Source organism: Globicephala melas, chromosome 14 (assembly GCF_963455315.2).
Source record: "Globicephala melas chromosome 14, mGloMel1.2, whole genome shotgun sequence".
Classification (NCBI taxonomy): Eukaryota; Metazoa; Chordata; class Mammalia; order Artiodactyla; family Delphinidae; genus Globicephala; species Globicephala melas.
Window position 1 is genome coordinate 79,965,498 of NC_083327.1, and position 15,941 is coordinate 79,981,438.

The following is a 15,941-nucleotide window of genomic DNA, read 5'->3' on the forward strand; positions in this document are numbered from 1 at the left end:
ATTTCACTTTTCTGTAAATAGCAGTGGATGGCCACTAGGGGGAGGAAGAGCGCCCACTCCTCCCTGCAGACGGCTCTCTGAAGCCACAGGCATGCGTTTGGTAGAGAACAGTAGTGTTTTTCAGTAACCGAATCCTGCATTTCTGGAATGGGTAGGGCCTTTCCCCCTGAAGGGGTGAACACTGAGTACTGCAGGAGCACTCTCTTCCAGCCCAGGGCCGCGTTGCTTCTGCTGGACAGCAGAGTCCAAAGGCCACAGGGAGAGAAAGCTCAGTGCATAGATCACATGTTTTGAGCCAACTACAAAAATCTTCATTTAAAACACTTGAGAATCAGACAAACAGGATAGTACTTGGCCTAGTAGTATGGTTAATAGGTTAAAATAAGAAAAAAGCAGGAAGAACCGAGGGCGTGATTAGAAGAAATAGGCTCATGACGTTGGTGACACGGTGGCTAGTTTGCACTTTACCACTTAGCACTTGATTACACGCTGTTTCCCAGCACTCTTCTCTTTTTTTGGTGGTACGCGGGCCTCTCACTGTTGTGGCCTCTCCCATTGTGGAGCACAGGCTCCGGACGCGCAGGCTCAGCGGCCATGGCCCACGGGCCCAGCCGCTCCGCGGCATGTGGGATCTTCCCGGACCGGGGCACGAACCCGTGTCCCCTGCATCGGCAGGTGGACTCGCAACCACTGCGCCACCAGGGAAGCCCCAGCACTTTCCTCTTTCCCAGAGACTCAGAGCCTTGGGGAGCTCCGTCTATTCATCTGGAAACACGGGCCCAAGGAGGGATGTGGCTTTGACTCTGGTGGGGCTGGAGCCCCAAGTCCTTGTCCCTGTCTGTCCCTGTCATTTTCCCACCGTCTACATAGGACACCTTTTGGGAGCAGGCACTTGGGACTGCTTGGCTGGAGACCAGAGGCCGGGAGTGTCTCCTGGCAGCCCTGGGCTTTCCTACTTCTCATGCAACCTCTGCAATTTGGGTGGGCCACATATTTTAACTTTATCCTACAATAGAGAAACTGACAGATAGAGAATCCCTTAAGCCAGGGGTCCTTAGCCTGTAGGTCCATGACCTTGGACATGAAAAAATTTTACATCATTGTTTTCATTAACCCGTAACTAAAATTTAGCATTTCCTGCAATTATGAGTATAGGCACTGAACCACAGTAGAACTAGCAGGACTGGTGACTGCCACAAATAGAAATCACAGATATTTTTATGCCACATTGTGTGTTGCAGATATCTGAAAACGTTGTTTGCAATCATCACTACTCTGAAATTAGTTGTTAGATCACTGCTAGATTTCATGCATCAATGGACGCATCTATTACTATGTTATAATCTTTAAAAATTTCAGTATCATCGATTTCCTTTGTAATAATGTATTTTATTTTATGCACTTAAATACAGAAGCTTCACCAGATGACCAAAGATTAAGAATCTCTGCTTAAAGAAATGATTCCTTAGGGTTCTATTAACTTCTCATTCATTGATTTGCTATGAATCATAAATTAATATAATGTGCATTTCTGTTGCAGCCGAACAAAGGGAGTTTAGCTTCTAAAGAATTGAAAGGAAGTCTTATTACTAAGGAATCCATGTAGATTTGATAACAAAATGGCATTCTAGAAAGTGCATCAATGAGAGCTGCATTTTCTGCTTTTCACTGACGTGCATCTATCCAGTGCTTTATCAATTCAATGCCATCCTCTTGGTTGGGGGGAAGAACAGATTGAAGGTGATGTGTGTCCAACGTCACTGATGGCAGAAGAAAGTAGGAGGAACGTATGCAGAACCTGGCAACTAGCATTAACCAGAAACAAGACCCCGGGCATAAGGCAGCCACTGAAAACCATTAAAGACCATAGATAATGGGTAGATTGAGGTTGTGGTGATATCCCTTTATACATCCTTAATTGATTAAACAGTTTATTTTTGAGTCTTGAAGTTAACTGCAAAAATTACAGTTAGCAGTTGAGAACATGGTTGTTCTAATGTACTTTCAATTAGGATGATGTACGTTAAAGATAGACCTATATGCCTCTAATCACTCAAGATACAGAATTCATACTAGAAAAATTCAAGTGTGTAAGTTTGAGGCTTTTAGAAACACGAGAAGGCCAATTTAATAAAATTTAAAATCTTACGTTATCATCATGGCAGAAAATGCAAAGATCTGTCTGTGTAGAGCATTTTGTCTCTTCTGGACTCATGCTGCAGTATAGGTACATCAGCCAGGAAAAATGATGCCATTTTTATTGTCTTTTCTACAGGTATTGAACTGGCTGGGCTTTTAACCATCATTACTGCTACCTGTAAACATATGAAGGGGAAGGTTGACTTCTATAAGTCGTTGATACGCTTCTCACTGCTCTTCGTAAATTCCCTCAGATTGGGGATTACTTCTGCTTTGCAGAAATTATCTGCAGGGGGCTCTGCATAATTTATAACAATCTCTGGCAAAACCTCAGAAAAAAAGATATGCTTTTGACTTAGCCGGATGTCAGAGGCTGCGGCAGGACCCAGGGAAAAGGCTCCCCAGGTGGCATGAGGCTCTGGGAGCGACCATCCCAACCGAGGGACGGCCTCTTGGAACTTCCTTCTCCTGAGGAGTGTGACACAGTTAAAACGAAAGAAAAAAAAGAGCCACAAGCAACACAGCTGCCAATGAAATAGGAGAGGGATTGCTTTCAAAAGCACGTGGGACTCTCACTGGACTCTCTGAGCTCATCCACGGGACAGGAGCGGCCATGGAGTAGAACCTCAGCGTGGGTCTAAGAAGAGACAGAAATGGCCCAAGAAGTCAGCCTGAAGTCCCTCCGGGAATCAGAACGCGAGGTGATCCTCCAGGTCCTGCACCGGGACCGGGAGGTTCGAAACATAGAGGAGGAAAGGATACGGTATGCTGTCATTTAGTGGGTGGGATTCTTCCGTTTTTTTGGCTTTTTCTGCTTGCAAGCTGCTTCTACCTGGCGTATTGCTGCTTGTTGCCTACTCAGCTTCCTGTCTGACAAGAGTCGGAATGAAGGGCTATGGGGGAGGTGACCTTTGCTGTGTCACTAAGCTTCGGGGATGGTAAGGGAAAGAATGCCTTTTGTTTTTCCTTTAAAATAATGCCTTTTTTTGTGATGAGTTTGCTGTCTGTCAGCTTGTCCATTTGCCTACTTGGCAGGAATAATTCAAGGGAAGCTTTCAGGCTTCTCATACGCCCTTCAAGGGAAAGACCTCCAGCTAAGGGTTTTCCTAAATTATTTTTGGTGGTAACCGAAGGCACAAAGAAAGCGTCATAGAAACAGCAAAGCTGCTGGCATCCATTCCTGTCCTTTTCTTTGCTCTCTTTTGCTTCCCAGCCGGCTTTGAGGGAAGGGGAAACCTGCCCAGCCTGCTCTCCGACTGATCTGTCAACAGAGAGCCTCTTTCCTCTCTCTGAGCTCCGCGGGCTGTTGGACATGAGTTTAACACTTAACAAAGCAGGGCTGGGCGGGGTCCGTGGTTAGCTGTCATGCTGATGCTTTGTTTATCGATCGATGTTTATGGAGAGCGTGAGGTCTAGAGGGTAAGTAATTGGAATAGGCGTTTTGGTTTTGCTTTGTTTTTAATGGCAGAACTCCTTCAGAGTCTGCCAAGAAAAATAAACATATAAAATAAAACTTTGGACCACCAAATGCTTGGAAGGAGCGAAAATTTCTGGTTAACTAGAAGGTACAATGTTCTTTTTCTACCCTCCTCTGTTATCCCAAAGCTCTCTAAGTGTACTGATACTTTATTCCACTAAAAAAATACACTGAACAAAATGGAGTTTTCTTTGATGATTCAAGATCTTACGGTGATTTAGAAGCACCGTTTTGAATATCAACAAAGTAACATGGATACTGTGGTAAAAGTTTTGTTACAAAGGGTACTGATTCTAGAGCAAATCCTGAAAGTTGGATGTAAGCTTGTTTCTTGGGGTTAGCTTCTCTTTTCTAAAAGTAAGTAACAGTAGGGCTTCCCTGGTGGCGCAGTTAAGAATCCGTCTGCCAACGCAGGGGACACGGGTTCAATCCCTGGTCTGGGAAGATCCCACATGCCGCGGAGCAACTAAGCCCGTGCACCACAACTACTGAGCCTGTGCTCTAGAGCCCACGAGCCACAACTACTGAAGCCCATGTGCCTAGAGCCTGTGCTCCACAACAAGAGAAGCCACCGCAATGAGAAGCCTGCGCACTGCAAAGAGTAGGCCCCGCTCGCCACAACTAGAGAAAGCCCGCGCACAGCAACGAAGACCCAACGCAGCCAAAAAATAAACAAATAGATTTTAAAAAAAAGAAAGGACATGAGAGCAAGCATTAAAAAAAAAAAGTAAGTAAATCAACTATACTCCAATAAAAATTAAAAAAATAATAATAGTAGGGCTTCCCTGGTGGCGCAGTGGTTGAGAGTCCGCCTGCCGATGCAGGGGACACGGGTTCGTGCCCCGGTCCGGGAAGATCCCATATGCCGCGGAGCGGCTGGGCCCGTGAGCCATGGCCGCTGAGCCTGCGCGTCTGGAGCCTGTGCTCCGCAACGGGAGGGACTGCAACGGTGAGAGGCCCGCGTACCGCCAAAAAAAAATAAAAAATAAAAATTAAAAAATAATAATAAAAGTAAGTAACAGAGACATTTCATAGAGTATTCTGGCTAATGATACCTCCTGGGGTCCAATGTAATGTCCCTTTGTACTAGGGCTATTGTCCTGGGGAAATAGGGACTGAAAGTAACTGACCACCCATAAAAAACAGTAGCAAAAGCATAGCATCGAGGGAGCTCAGCTTGGTGCTCTGTGATGACCTAGATGCGGGAGAAAGGCGGGGCGGGAGGTTCAAGAGGGAGGGGGATATAGGTACACATATAGCTTATTCACTTCATTGTACAGCAGAAACTAAACAACATTGTAAAGGAATTTTACTCCAATAAAAACATTTTTAAAAAAATTTATTCCATTAAAAAAAGCACAGCATCAGCTAAATAACTTTATTGGGGAACTTAAGACAATAGCAGGCATGTATACTGTATGTTTACAGGTCATTCCCTGCCTTGCATTTTAGAATTGATGCCATTTTCTGCATTTTTCCTCTTCTTTCACTGTCCTTGCTTGCTGTTATAATGCCCTTTGGGCACAGAGGGATGAACCTAGCCAGCCATAGTGTTTATGCTTTGCCATTTAATCCTCACAGCAACCCTGGGAGGTAAGGCTTGCACAGCCGAGAAAACCTCTGAGCCTCTGCTCCGAGACGTCGCAAGAGATCCTGGTTCACACAGCCGTGTTGGAACCTGGGGGTGCTGGATGCCAAAGCCCCTTCTTTCTCGCCATGGGTGGTGCTGTTGGGGCCCTTGCCATGTAGGAATTTGGCTGGCATCTGTCCTTCCACTCAATCGCTTCTTATCATTTAACTCTCTGGGCCACAGGAAACTGAAGACACACTTGCAGCATCTCAGGTGGAAAGGCTCGAAGAGCGGGAGCCAGGAGTACAAAGAGAAGTCCTGTGCCCGCTGCCGGCAGGCCCTGGGGCTCCTGCTGAACCGGGGGGCCGTGTGCCAGGGCTGCAGCCACCGCGTGTGCGCCAAGTGCCGAGTGTTCCTGAGGATGACCCGCGCCTGGAAGTGCACCGTGTGCTTTGAGGACAGGTGAGGATGGGCCAGGGAGCCTCAGAGATGGTCCAGGACAAACTGTTGACAAAGACGGCTGTCACTCCTCAAACTTAATCGGGAAATGTTTGCCGAGTGCTTAATATGGAGCTGCCTTTCTAGAAGTGGAAGTTATTGTAATTCAAAAATGCGTTCTGAGGGCTTCCCTGGTGGCGCAGTGGTTGAGAGTCTGCCTGCCGATGCAGGGGACACGGGTTTGGAAGACCCAGTCCGGGAAGATCCCACATGCCGCGGAGCGGCTGGGCCCGTGAGCCATGGCCGCTGAGCCTGTGCGCCCGGAGCCTGTGCTCCGCAGCGGGAGAGTCCACAACAGTGAGAGGCCCACGTACCGAAAAAAAAAAAAAAAATGCGTTTTGTTATATGAAAAAAGTTTTGTTGTTTTTTTTAATTTACAAAAGTTTGTTTGTAATGGCTGGGGATCAGTTAGCGTAGGAATTAAGATTCCTTTCAATTTCTTAACTGGTTCATTTTGTTAGTTTTCTTAGAGCTTAATTTATCTCTTTGAGGAAAAGTGGAGTGAACTGTAACACAGAGAATGTTAGCGTGTCCCGTGCAGCTTTATCAAGGCCTTTTGAAGGAGGCACGCTGACCTGCACTGGACGCTCTCCTCAAGAAATGGGCGTGCTTTCTGTTAGTGATAGCGGGAGTCTACATTCATTCTAATCTTTTGATGTTGTGAGGTTTTAAAATATTTTAAACATGGAATTGGCATTTTTGAAAATGATAAAGCATATTTGTGGCTTGATCTCACACCGTCCGAAGCACGAACAGGCTGGTTGCCAATCCCTTGGAAACACGGGGAGTGTTTCTGCCTCTTGTGGGGTAGCGTGCACAAGGACATCACAGAACTTATGAGAGGTAGATATGTTCGTCTGGTGTGAACCTAGGAGAGAAATCAGAGACTGAGATTTGAAAACAACTTGTAAATATTGCTGCAGATGCGTGAGTGCCCCGGGGGCTGAGACTGTGAGAGGTGCTTACACAGTGTGGGCACAGCAGCTGGGTTTTCTCTCCCCCTAAATCGGGAGGATTGTGTCTGTGGGCATATCCTGATATTCATCTCCTTAAATTTCCCATCCCTTTGCAAGGCTTAATGTATTTCAGTCAGTCATTCGAAGGCAGGTTGTTCAACCAGATTTCCTTGTTCCTAAGCTCCCCCTCTCTGAAGCAGCACGCCAGGTCACTCCCACGTGGTCAGAGTTATCTCCGCACATCTCGCGTTTCCTCAGTTTGTGAAGCCGATGCCCTGCAGGCTTTTCTCAGCTTGAGAGGGAAAGACCAAGATTTACTGTGAGCCGCCTGGCCCGCACTTGTGCTCAAGCAGGCCTGGGCTCTTGAGAGAGGAGGAAAGGTCCTAAGATCTCCAGTCAACCATATATATTTGGTCGATAAACACTAAGGATAAACACTGCGTCGTAAGGTATTAAATTCTTCAGCACTTTTTCTTCATCTAGTGGTTAGCTATAAGCCACAGGGTTATAGGACAGGGGCTGAGGCAACCTCCCAGGAAGCTGGCCCCGCTGAAGGCTCTGCCCTGGAGGGCACCATGCCCGGGGCATTGTAACTTCACCGCTCTAAGCTCACGAAGCGTGATTTCTGAAACCCCAGCCTCCTTATGTTGAAATAAGGATGCTTTCCAAAATATCCAAGATGACTGCGTTGCTCTGAGTGAACTGACATAGGAAATCGCTTGGGGAGAGAGCTAAGTAATTTATAACCCAACTCCCCCCCTCCCCGCCTACTTTCTTCGAAGCTCTCTGCTCTCTCTTTCTCTAGTTTTGTCCACGCTGGGCTGCCTTCCAATCCTGGGGCCAAACCAAAGAAAAGGCTTGGGAAAACTTGAGGGTAGACGATAGTCACAACTGAACTGGGTCCTGGACAGGTTTTTGACCCTATCATTTTCCTCTCCCTGCTTCTTCCTCAGCCTGAGACTCATTCCTCGAGAAGTGGATCTGCTGTGGGAACAGGAGAGAAAATAGGTTTTCAAGTCACGAAAGAAGAAGCTCTAGGGCAGCGATTTAAAAAAGCAAAACCAATGTACACATTGCTGTGGTCAGGGCCAAAGTCCTGTGACCAGCACTGGCCTCGGGCTTGTGTTGAGGGTCCAGGAGACACCTGAGGTTTCTGCCTTCTGAGCAGGTTTTCTGCTGAGGACCCCAGGAGCTCAGAGGAGGGAGAGGCGAGGGAGGGCTGAACTGGCTCAAGGTGACTTCCCAGAGCACCCAGGTGGGAGCATTTCTGCAAGCGGGTCGGGATTAGAGAGGGAGACAGACATTGTCCGGGAGAGGGAATGTCGTGGGCATGAGAGTGGACCACTCACCGTGTGGGAGGCTGTGTTAAGCATTTCTTGACACCAAATGTTTTATTTAAATCTTCAAACAATCTTACGTGACAGCTACCACCGTTATCCCAATTTTATAGGGGAAGAAACGGAGACTTAGAGACACAAGGGAGCCCAAGGCCGTGAGGTCAGTAAGCCTAGAACCAGGTCTCCAGAGTCCCGTCTCTTCTTTTTGTTTTAAATCACTGTGAGTGATCCAAAATTATTTTTAATGGTAAAAATGAACACATACAATCAAGTAGAATATTACAGAGTCATTAACAATGTGATGCTCTGTTAACAGATGCATACCAGCTGTTGTGAATTTCAAGAGCAGCTTATCAAACCTTGTGGTACACTTTTCTTTCATTTTAAAAAAGATACATAAACAAAATTATCTGGAAGGATATATATCAAAGAAATGATTCTTTCTCTCTCTTTTTAAATTTCTAAGGTCCTTGTTGTTTTATCTCTTTGATATATCGTAGTGTATATCTGTTAATCCCAAACTCCTAATCTATCCCATCCCTTCTTGATCTCCTCTCTCTCCTGCCTTCTGGGAGACTCGCCCGGAGGGACGGGGTCTTAAAAGCCACTCGGAAGAGTTTGGATTGGAGGCTGCAGGAAATGGGGTGTGAGCATACGCACTTTGCCAGAGGAAAGCCAGGTGAAAGTCTGCCTGCATTCTGCAGGACAGACTCAGGAGGGGAAGAGGAAGGTGAATGAAGCAGGTGAAAGTCTTTTCAGTGAACGAGGTGTGAAGGGATGAGGCGGGCGGCAACAGAGATGGGGAATGTGAGGGAGAGTTCAACAAAGGGGTGATTGAACTTGGTCATAGGGGATGAAAGAGGGAAAAGTGAAAAACAGTTCTGTGGACTAGCAAAACTGATAGCTCTTCATGCTTAACTGGAAGAACCAAAGGAAATAGAGAGTAAAAGAGAAGCAACAGAAAGAACTAGGTAAACAAAGGCAAGTCGGAAAGGACTTAGAAGGGAAGGTTGGTTGAAAGTTGCTTCCAGTGATGGGGGCCGTGTGTTATCCTTAGCAGGAGCCATCAAAAGAGGCGTGATTTGGGAGAAGGAAAGAAGAGAGAGTCAGATTCCTAGAATTTGGAAAATGTCATCTTTCAAATTTCAGACTGATACTCCCAGTATTTTCATAATCTCATGTTTCGGTAAAACACCGAATCACCACTTTATATCCACAAGGCAAATAACTAATGTATGAGAATAGAATAATTCCAAATCATGATTGTAAATCCTTCTGCCCTTCAAGTGAGGAAAAGGTATAACTCTATAAAAGATTGAAAAGAAATTGAATGCCAGGTACGGTTTAACAGATTTGGCCAAGGAAGGATTTTAGCTTGGTGCCAAGGCTAAAGGGACATTCTTCTACTGCTTCTCTTTGTTTCAAGACTTGATTTCTTCTTTTTTCTAATCTGATTTTTAGCACTGTCGATAGGAACTATGTTAATTTGTTTCACATGAAAGAGTACATAGACAAGTTAAATATACTGAGTAAAATATTTCACATAGCTGTACATTACTAAATTTTCAAAAGGTTAGCCATAAATTTTCAAAAGGTTAGCCACTAAGATTAATTTCCCAGAGAAAAAGCCTTTTGTTCTTTGAAATACAGCTTTTTCTTCTTAGCTCTGATTTGGAGATAGCATCTGTTTTAGTTCTCACGAGAAAGCTTGGTTGTTTCACGTGGTGTAGGTACACTGCTTTCTGTGGGAACAGGACAGATGATGATTACATAAAGGATCGTGATATTCTTTTTATCCGTTGGCCAAATGAGAGTAAGGATTACCTAACAGCCTTTGAAGCCTTATGTTACCAAACATCTAGTTAAAAATGGAAATGTATGGGATACTTTTTTTTTTTTTTTTTTGCGGTACACGGGCCTCTCACTGTTGTGGCCTCTCCCGTTGCGGAGCACAGGCTCCAGACACGCAGGCCCAGCGGCCATGGCTTATAGGCCCAGCCGCTCCACGGCATGTGGGATCTTCCCGGACCGGGGCACGAACCCGCGTCCCCTGCATCGGCAGGCGGACTGTCAACCACTGCGCCACCAGGGAAGCCCTGTGGGATACTTTTTGGAAAAGTTTATTTTTGAAAAGCTTATTTTGTGCTTACTGAAGGGAATGTTTACACAGTAGTTTGAGTATCATTTTTATTGTTGGTGTTGAAGTTGAAATTTCTTCTGTGGTCAGCACTTGATTAGTCATGGCAGGTCTTGCTTTTAAAGCCTTTTTGAGATGAGTAAGCTTTCCATACCCTTGAGTTCATGTTCAAAGTAGTCAGCTCACTCAGTTCAGCTGAAACTTTTCGCCCTGCAGGAAGGTCAGTGCCAGGAGGCCATTTTCCCAGTCTGGCACTCAGCATGGTGGTGAAGTGCTGCCTTGGTTAAAACTCTGGGCTGAAATGTCCGTGAGAGTTAAGGATACTGGGGACGTAGGGATACCAGACAGGCTTGTACGTCCTTTCCAGTCACGTGTTCACAGGAATTTCTACAATAACAGACCCACGTCCATAGATCAGACCAAGAGCGCATCCTAGTGCCGAATAGAAGTCATGGGTGGATTTACCGATTTTAGATGATTCCACTGCTGCACTGTTTCATGGATGCAGGTATCTTTGAGACCATGATTTCCCAATTTGCAGGTCCTTTATTCTGATTCATTTTCAGTGAACTGAAGTGTCTCTTCAAAGATTTTTCTTCCTAGAAGAGCACGTGGGTGGCATGTGTCCTAAGCCATTGCCTATCTGAGGATGCCTTCGGTAGCCTTTTCTCATGAGTAAGGACCTCACTGGCTTTTAAAGCTCAAGTCCCAACTTTTCATCTCAAAGTTCAGTTAATGTGTTATCGTTGTCTTTTGGAATTTAATGTGACAGACGTTGGAGACTAGCTTTATTTTTCTTTCTTTCTTGATCACCTGGATTTTATGTACTAGAAGCATATTGGTTTTTTGCTGGATCCTTGTAATTGAAAACAGTTTCCAGTACATGCCTGGGTCCGAGTCTCTCCACACTGATTTTTATGGAAGAAGGAAAGTTCCTTTGAGCTGCCTGTCTCTTGGATTTGCTTGTTTTGTTTTTTTAAAAATTACCTTTTACTGTGGCAAAATACACATAACCTAAAATTCAGCATCTTAGCCGTTGCATGTGTGCAGTTTAGTGGCATTAAATACATTCGAAACCATGGGTAATCGTTAGTCAAATCCATTTCACCGGTCTCCACTAATTCATTAGGGTCATCTAGAAGATTCACATGCCCTCCGTTATTGTCCTCAACAGTGAGATGTTTGCCACAGTTGTTTTCCAGGAACTTGGAGTCAGCTGCGTCTCGTTTGAGCTGAACTGGTTAAGACTGGCCCAACCCTCCAACTGGGCATGCGCAAGCGTCCGGGCAGTGACCTTTTGAAGGCAGAGGGCAGAAAACTCCACCCTCAGGTCGTGCTGAGCTCCTCCATCTTCCCATGTGCATAGACCTGTAGCCTAGTTACTGCGCAGAAGGGCGATGACCCACCTTATTCCAATCACCTTTCCCCACGCTCCCCACGCTCAGACCGCCCTGCTTCTTAATTACTTCATCCCATAAATGCCTCGAGCCCCTTGCCCTCCAGGAGGTGGATCTGAGGTCTGTTCCCTGTCTCTGCGCTGTTTGCTGCTAACCTCAGCGTCCCGGCGTTTCGGCTTGCTGCGCGACGGGCAAACCAACTCGGCTAGGTAACACGCCATCCGTTTCCAGGCTTTTTCATCTTGCAAAACTGAACCTGTAACCGTTAAACATTTCTACCTATTTCTCCCTCCCCCACCCCAAGGCCCTGCAGCCCCTGTCCTACTTTCTGTCTCTGTGAATTTGGCTACTCTAGGTCCCCCACATAGGTGGAATCATACAGTGTTTGTCTTTCTGTGAGTGGCTCATTTCACTAAGTATCCTGCTTTCCAGGTTCATTCGTGCTGTAGCGTCTTGTAGAATTCCTCCCTTTTTAAGGCTGCATCACATTCCTTAGCGTGTATGTAATCACATTTTGTTGGCCCATTTCATCTGCTGATGGGTGCTTGGGTTGCTTCTACCCTTTGGCTCTGTGAATAATGCTGCTGTGAACATGGGTGTACAAACATCTCTTTGAGACCTTGCTTTCAGTTCTTTCAGATACATACCCAGAAGTGGAATTGCTGGGTCCATAGTATTTCTATGTTTAATTTTCTCAGATCCGCCATGCTGTTTCCCACAGCAGCTGTGCCATTTTACATTCTCACCAACAGTGCACAAGGGGCACAAGGGTTCCAGTTTCTTCACGTCCTTGTCAACACTTGTTATTTTCTGTTTGTTTGTTTTAATGGTAGCCGCTAATGGGTGTGAGGTCGGAGTTTGCTTATTTTTTGATTCAGTAACGTTTTCTTCAGTCCGGTCTAATTATTCTTCTATGCCACTTGCCCTGGCTTCTTCGGGAATAACTTAGGTTGGCCTTGTTCTCTATCCTACGTTTGTATTATTTTCTCCTTCAATATTTAATATCTTTTTCTCTCATGTTCTGTGAAAGCATAACTGATTCAACTTTCCAGACTCTCCGTTCTGCTCTTTCCTGTTGGTAAAACAGCTTGTTCTGCGTTTGCATTGTTTGTTTTGTAAATCTTCCTTTATTCTAGTCTATTGTCTCTTCACTTCAGCCTGTCTTTTCCTTATGTCTTTCTTTCCTTTTCATGGAGGCGGATTTGTGTGTGTGTGTGTGTTACGTGGGCCTCTCACTGTTGTGGCCTCTCCCGTTGCGGAGCGCAGGCTCAGCAGCCATGGCTCACGGGCCCAGCCACTCCACGGCATGTGGGATCTTCCCGGACCGGGGCACGAACCTGCGTCCCCTGCATCGGCAGGTGGACTGTCAACCACTGCGCCACCAGGGAAGCCCTGTGGGATACTTTTTGGAAAAGTTTATTTTTGAAAAGCTTATTTTGTGCTTACTGAAGGGAATGTTTACACAGTAGTTTGAGTATCATTTTTATTGTTGGTGTTGAAGTTGAAATTTCTTCTGTGGTCAGCACTTGATTAGTCATGGCAGGTCTTGCTTTTAAAGCCTTTTTGAGATGAGTAAGCTTTCCATACCCTTGAGTTCATGTTCAAAGTAGTCAGCTCACTCAGTTCAGCTGAAACTTTTCGCCCTGCAGGAAGGTCAGTGCCAGGAGGCCATTTTCCCAGTCTGGCACTCAGCATGGTGGTGAAGTGCTGCCTTGGTTAAAACTCTGGGCTGAAATGTCCGTGAGAGTTAAGGATACTGGGGACGTAGGGATACCAGACAGGCTTGTACGTCCTTTCCAGTCACGTGTTCACAGGAATTTCTACAATAACAGACCCACGTCCATAGATCAGACCAAGAGCGCATCCTAGTGCCGAATAGAAGTCATGGGTGGATTTACCGATTTTAGATGATTCCACTGCTGCACTGTTTCATGGATGCAGGTATCTTTGAGACCATGATTTCCCAATTTGCAGGTCCTTTATTCTGATTCATTTTCAGTGAACTGAAGTGTCTCTTCAAAGATTTTTCTTCCTAGAAGAGCACGTGGGTGGCATGTGTCCTAAGCCATTGCCTATCTGAGGATGCCTTCGGTAGCCTTTTCTCATGAGTAAGGACCTCACTGGCTTTTAAAGCTCAAGTCCCAACTTTTCATCTCAAAGTTCAGTTAATGTGTTATCGTTGTCTTTTGGAATTTAATGTGACAGACGTTGGAGACTAGCTTTATTTTTCTTTCTTTCTTGATCACCTGGATTTTATGTACTAGAAGCATATTGGTTTTTTGCTGGATCCTTGTAATTGAAAACAGTTTCCAGTACATGCCTGGGTCCGAGTCTCTCCACACTGATTTTTATGGAAGAAGGAAAGTTCCTTTGAGCTGCCTGTCTCTTGGATTTGCTTGTTTTGTTTTTTTAAAAATTACCTTTTACTGTGGCAAAATACACATAACCTAAAATTCAGCATCTTAGCCGTTGCATGTGTGCAGTTTAGTGGCATTAAATACATTCGAAACCATGGGTAATCGTTAGTCAAATCCATTTCACCGGTCTCCACTAATTCATTAGGGTCATCTAGAAGATTCACATGCCCTCCGTTATTGTCCTCAACAGTGAGATGTTTGCCACAGTTGTTTTCCAGGAACTTGGAGTCAGCTGCGTCTCGTTTGAGCTGAACTGGTTAAGACTGGCCCAACCCTCCAACTGGGCATGCGCAAGCGTCCGGGCAGTGACCTTTTGAAGGCAGAGGGCAGAAAACTCCACCCTCAGGTCGTGCTGAGCTCCTCCATCTTCCCATGTGCATAGACCTGTAGCCTAGTTACTGCGCAGAAGGGCGATGACCCACCTTATTCCAATCACCTTTCCCCACGCTCCCCACGCTCAGACCGCCCTGCTTCTTAATTACTTCATCCCATAAATGCCTCGAGCCCCTTGCCCTCCAGGAGGTGGATCTGAGGTCTGTTCCCTGTCTCTGCGCTGTTTGCTGCTAACCTCAGCGTCCCGGCGTTTCGGCTTGCTGCGCGACGGGCAAACCAACTCGGCTAGGTAACACGCCATCCGTTTCCAGGCTTTTTCATCTTGCAAAACTGAACCTGTAACCGTTAAACATTTCTACCTATTTCTCCCTCCCCCACCCCAAGGCCCTGCAGCCCCCGTCCTACTTTCTGTCTCTGTGAATTTGGCTACTCTAGGTCCCCCACATAGGTGGAATCATACAGTGTTTGTCTTTCTGTGAGTGGCTCATTTCACTAAGTATCCTGCTTTCCAGGTTCATTCGTGCTGTAGCGTCTTGTAGAATTCCTCCCTTTTTAAGGCTGCATCACATTCCTTAGCGTGTATGTAATCACATTTTGTTGGCCCATTTCATCTGCTGATGGGTGCTTGGGTTGCTTCTACCCTTTGGCTCTGTGAATAATGCTGCTGTGAACATGGGTGTACAAACATCTCTTTGAGACCTTGCTTTCAGTTCTTTCAGATACATACCCAGAAGTGGAATTGCTGGGTCCATAGTATTTCTATGTTTAATTTTCTCAGATCCGCCATGCTGTTTCCCACAGCAGCTGTGCCATTTTACATTCTCACCAACAGTGCACAAGGGGCACAAGGGTTCCAGTTTCTTCACGTCCTTGTCAACACTTGTTATTTTCTGTTTGTTTGTTTTAATGGTAGCCGCTAATGGGTGTGAGGTCGGAGTTTGCTTATTTTTTGATTCAGTAACGTTTTCTTCAGTCCGGTCTAATTATTCTTCTATGCCACTTGCCCTGGCTTCTTTGGGAATAACTTAGGTTGGCCTTGTTCTCTATCCTACATTTGTATTATTTTCTCCTTCAATATTTAATATCTTTTTCTCTCATGTTCTGTGAAAGCATAACTGATTCAACTTTCCAGACTCTCCATTCTGCTCTTTCCTGTTGGTAAAGCAGCTTGTTCTGCGTTTGCATTGTTCGTTTTGTAAATTTTCCTTTAGTCTGTTGTCTCTTCACGTCAGCCTGGCTTTTACTTATGTCTATTTCCTTTTCATGGAGGCGGGTTTTTTTTTTTTTTTTTGCGGTATGCTGGCCTCTCACTATTGTGGCCTCTCCCATTGTGGAGTACAGGCTCTGGATGCGCAGGCTCAGCAGCCATGGCTCACGGGCCCAGCCGCTCCGTGGCATATGGGATCCTCCCGGACCGGGGCACGAACCCATGTCCCCTGCATCGGCAGGCGGACTCTCAACCACTGCGCCATCAGGGAAGCCCTTCGTGGAGGCGGTTTTTAAATGCTTTTGAAGACAACTGCTTTCTGAAACTTTCCCTGGCTCCCGCAGTGATGCACCTTGGGTAGTCGCTCCTGGTCTGCAGGACTGTTTCTCCTGCCCGTGGCCTTTTGTCAGAGGCTCTGCGTTGTCTTCAGACATCCAGGTTCAGGGTTTGCCAGCAGAGTACACGCTTCTTTG

General features: G+C 45.9%; 1 protein-coding gene across 4 annotated transcripts in view; it reads left to right on the forward strand.

Annotated features, from left to right (window-relative positions):
- The first annotated feature begins 2,301 nt into the window (after positions 1 to 2,301).
- Positions 2,302 to 15,941, forward strand: part of SYTL3 (synaptotagmin like 3) — an 81,725-nt gene continuing 68,085 nt past the window's right edge. The window contains exons 1-2 of one of the 4 annotated variants that reach the window (XM_070043520.1): positions 2,302 to 2,902; positions 5,430 to 5,648. In XM_070043520.1, coding sequence (XP_069899621.1) covers positions 2,793 to 2,902; positions 5,430 to 5,648 — 329 coding nt within the window. In that variant the 5' untranslated portion in view covers positions 2,302 to 2,792. The remainder of the gene's footprint in view (positions 2,903 to 5,429; positions 5,649 to 15,941) is intronic. The other 3 variants (XM_070043519.1, XM_070043518.1, XM_070043517.1) reach the window with 3 other exon arrangements.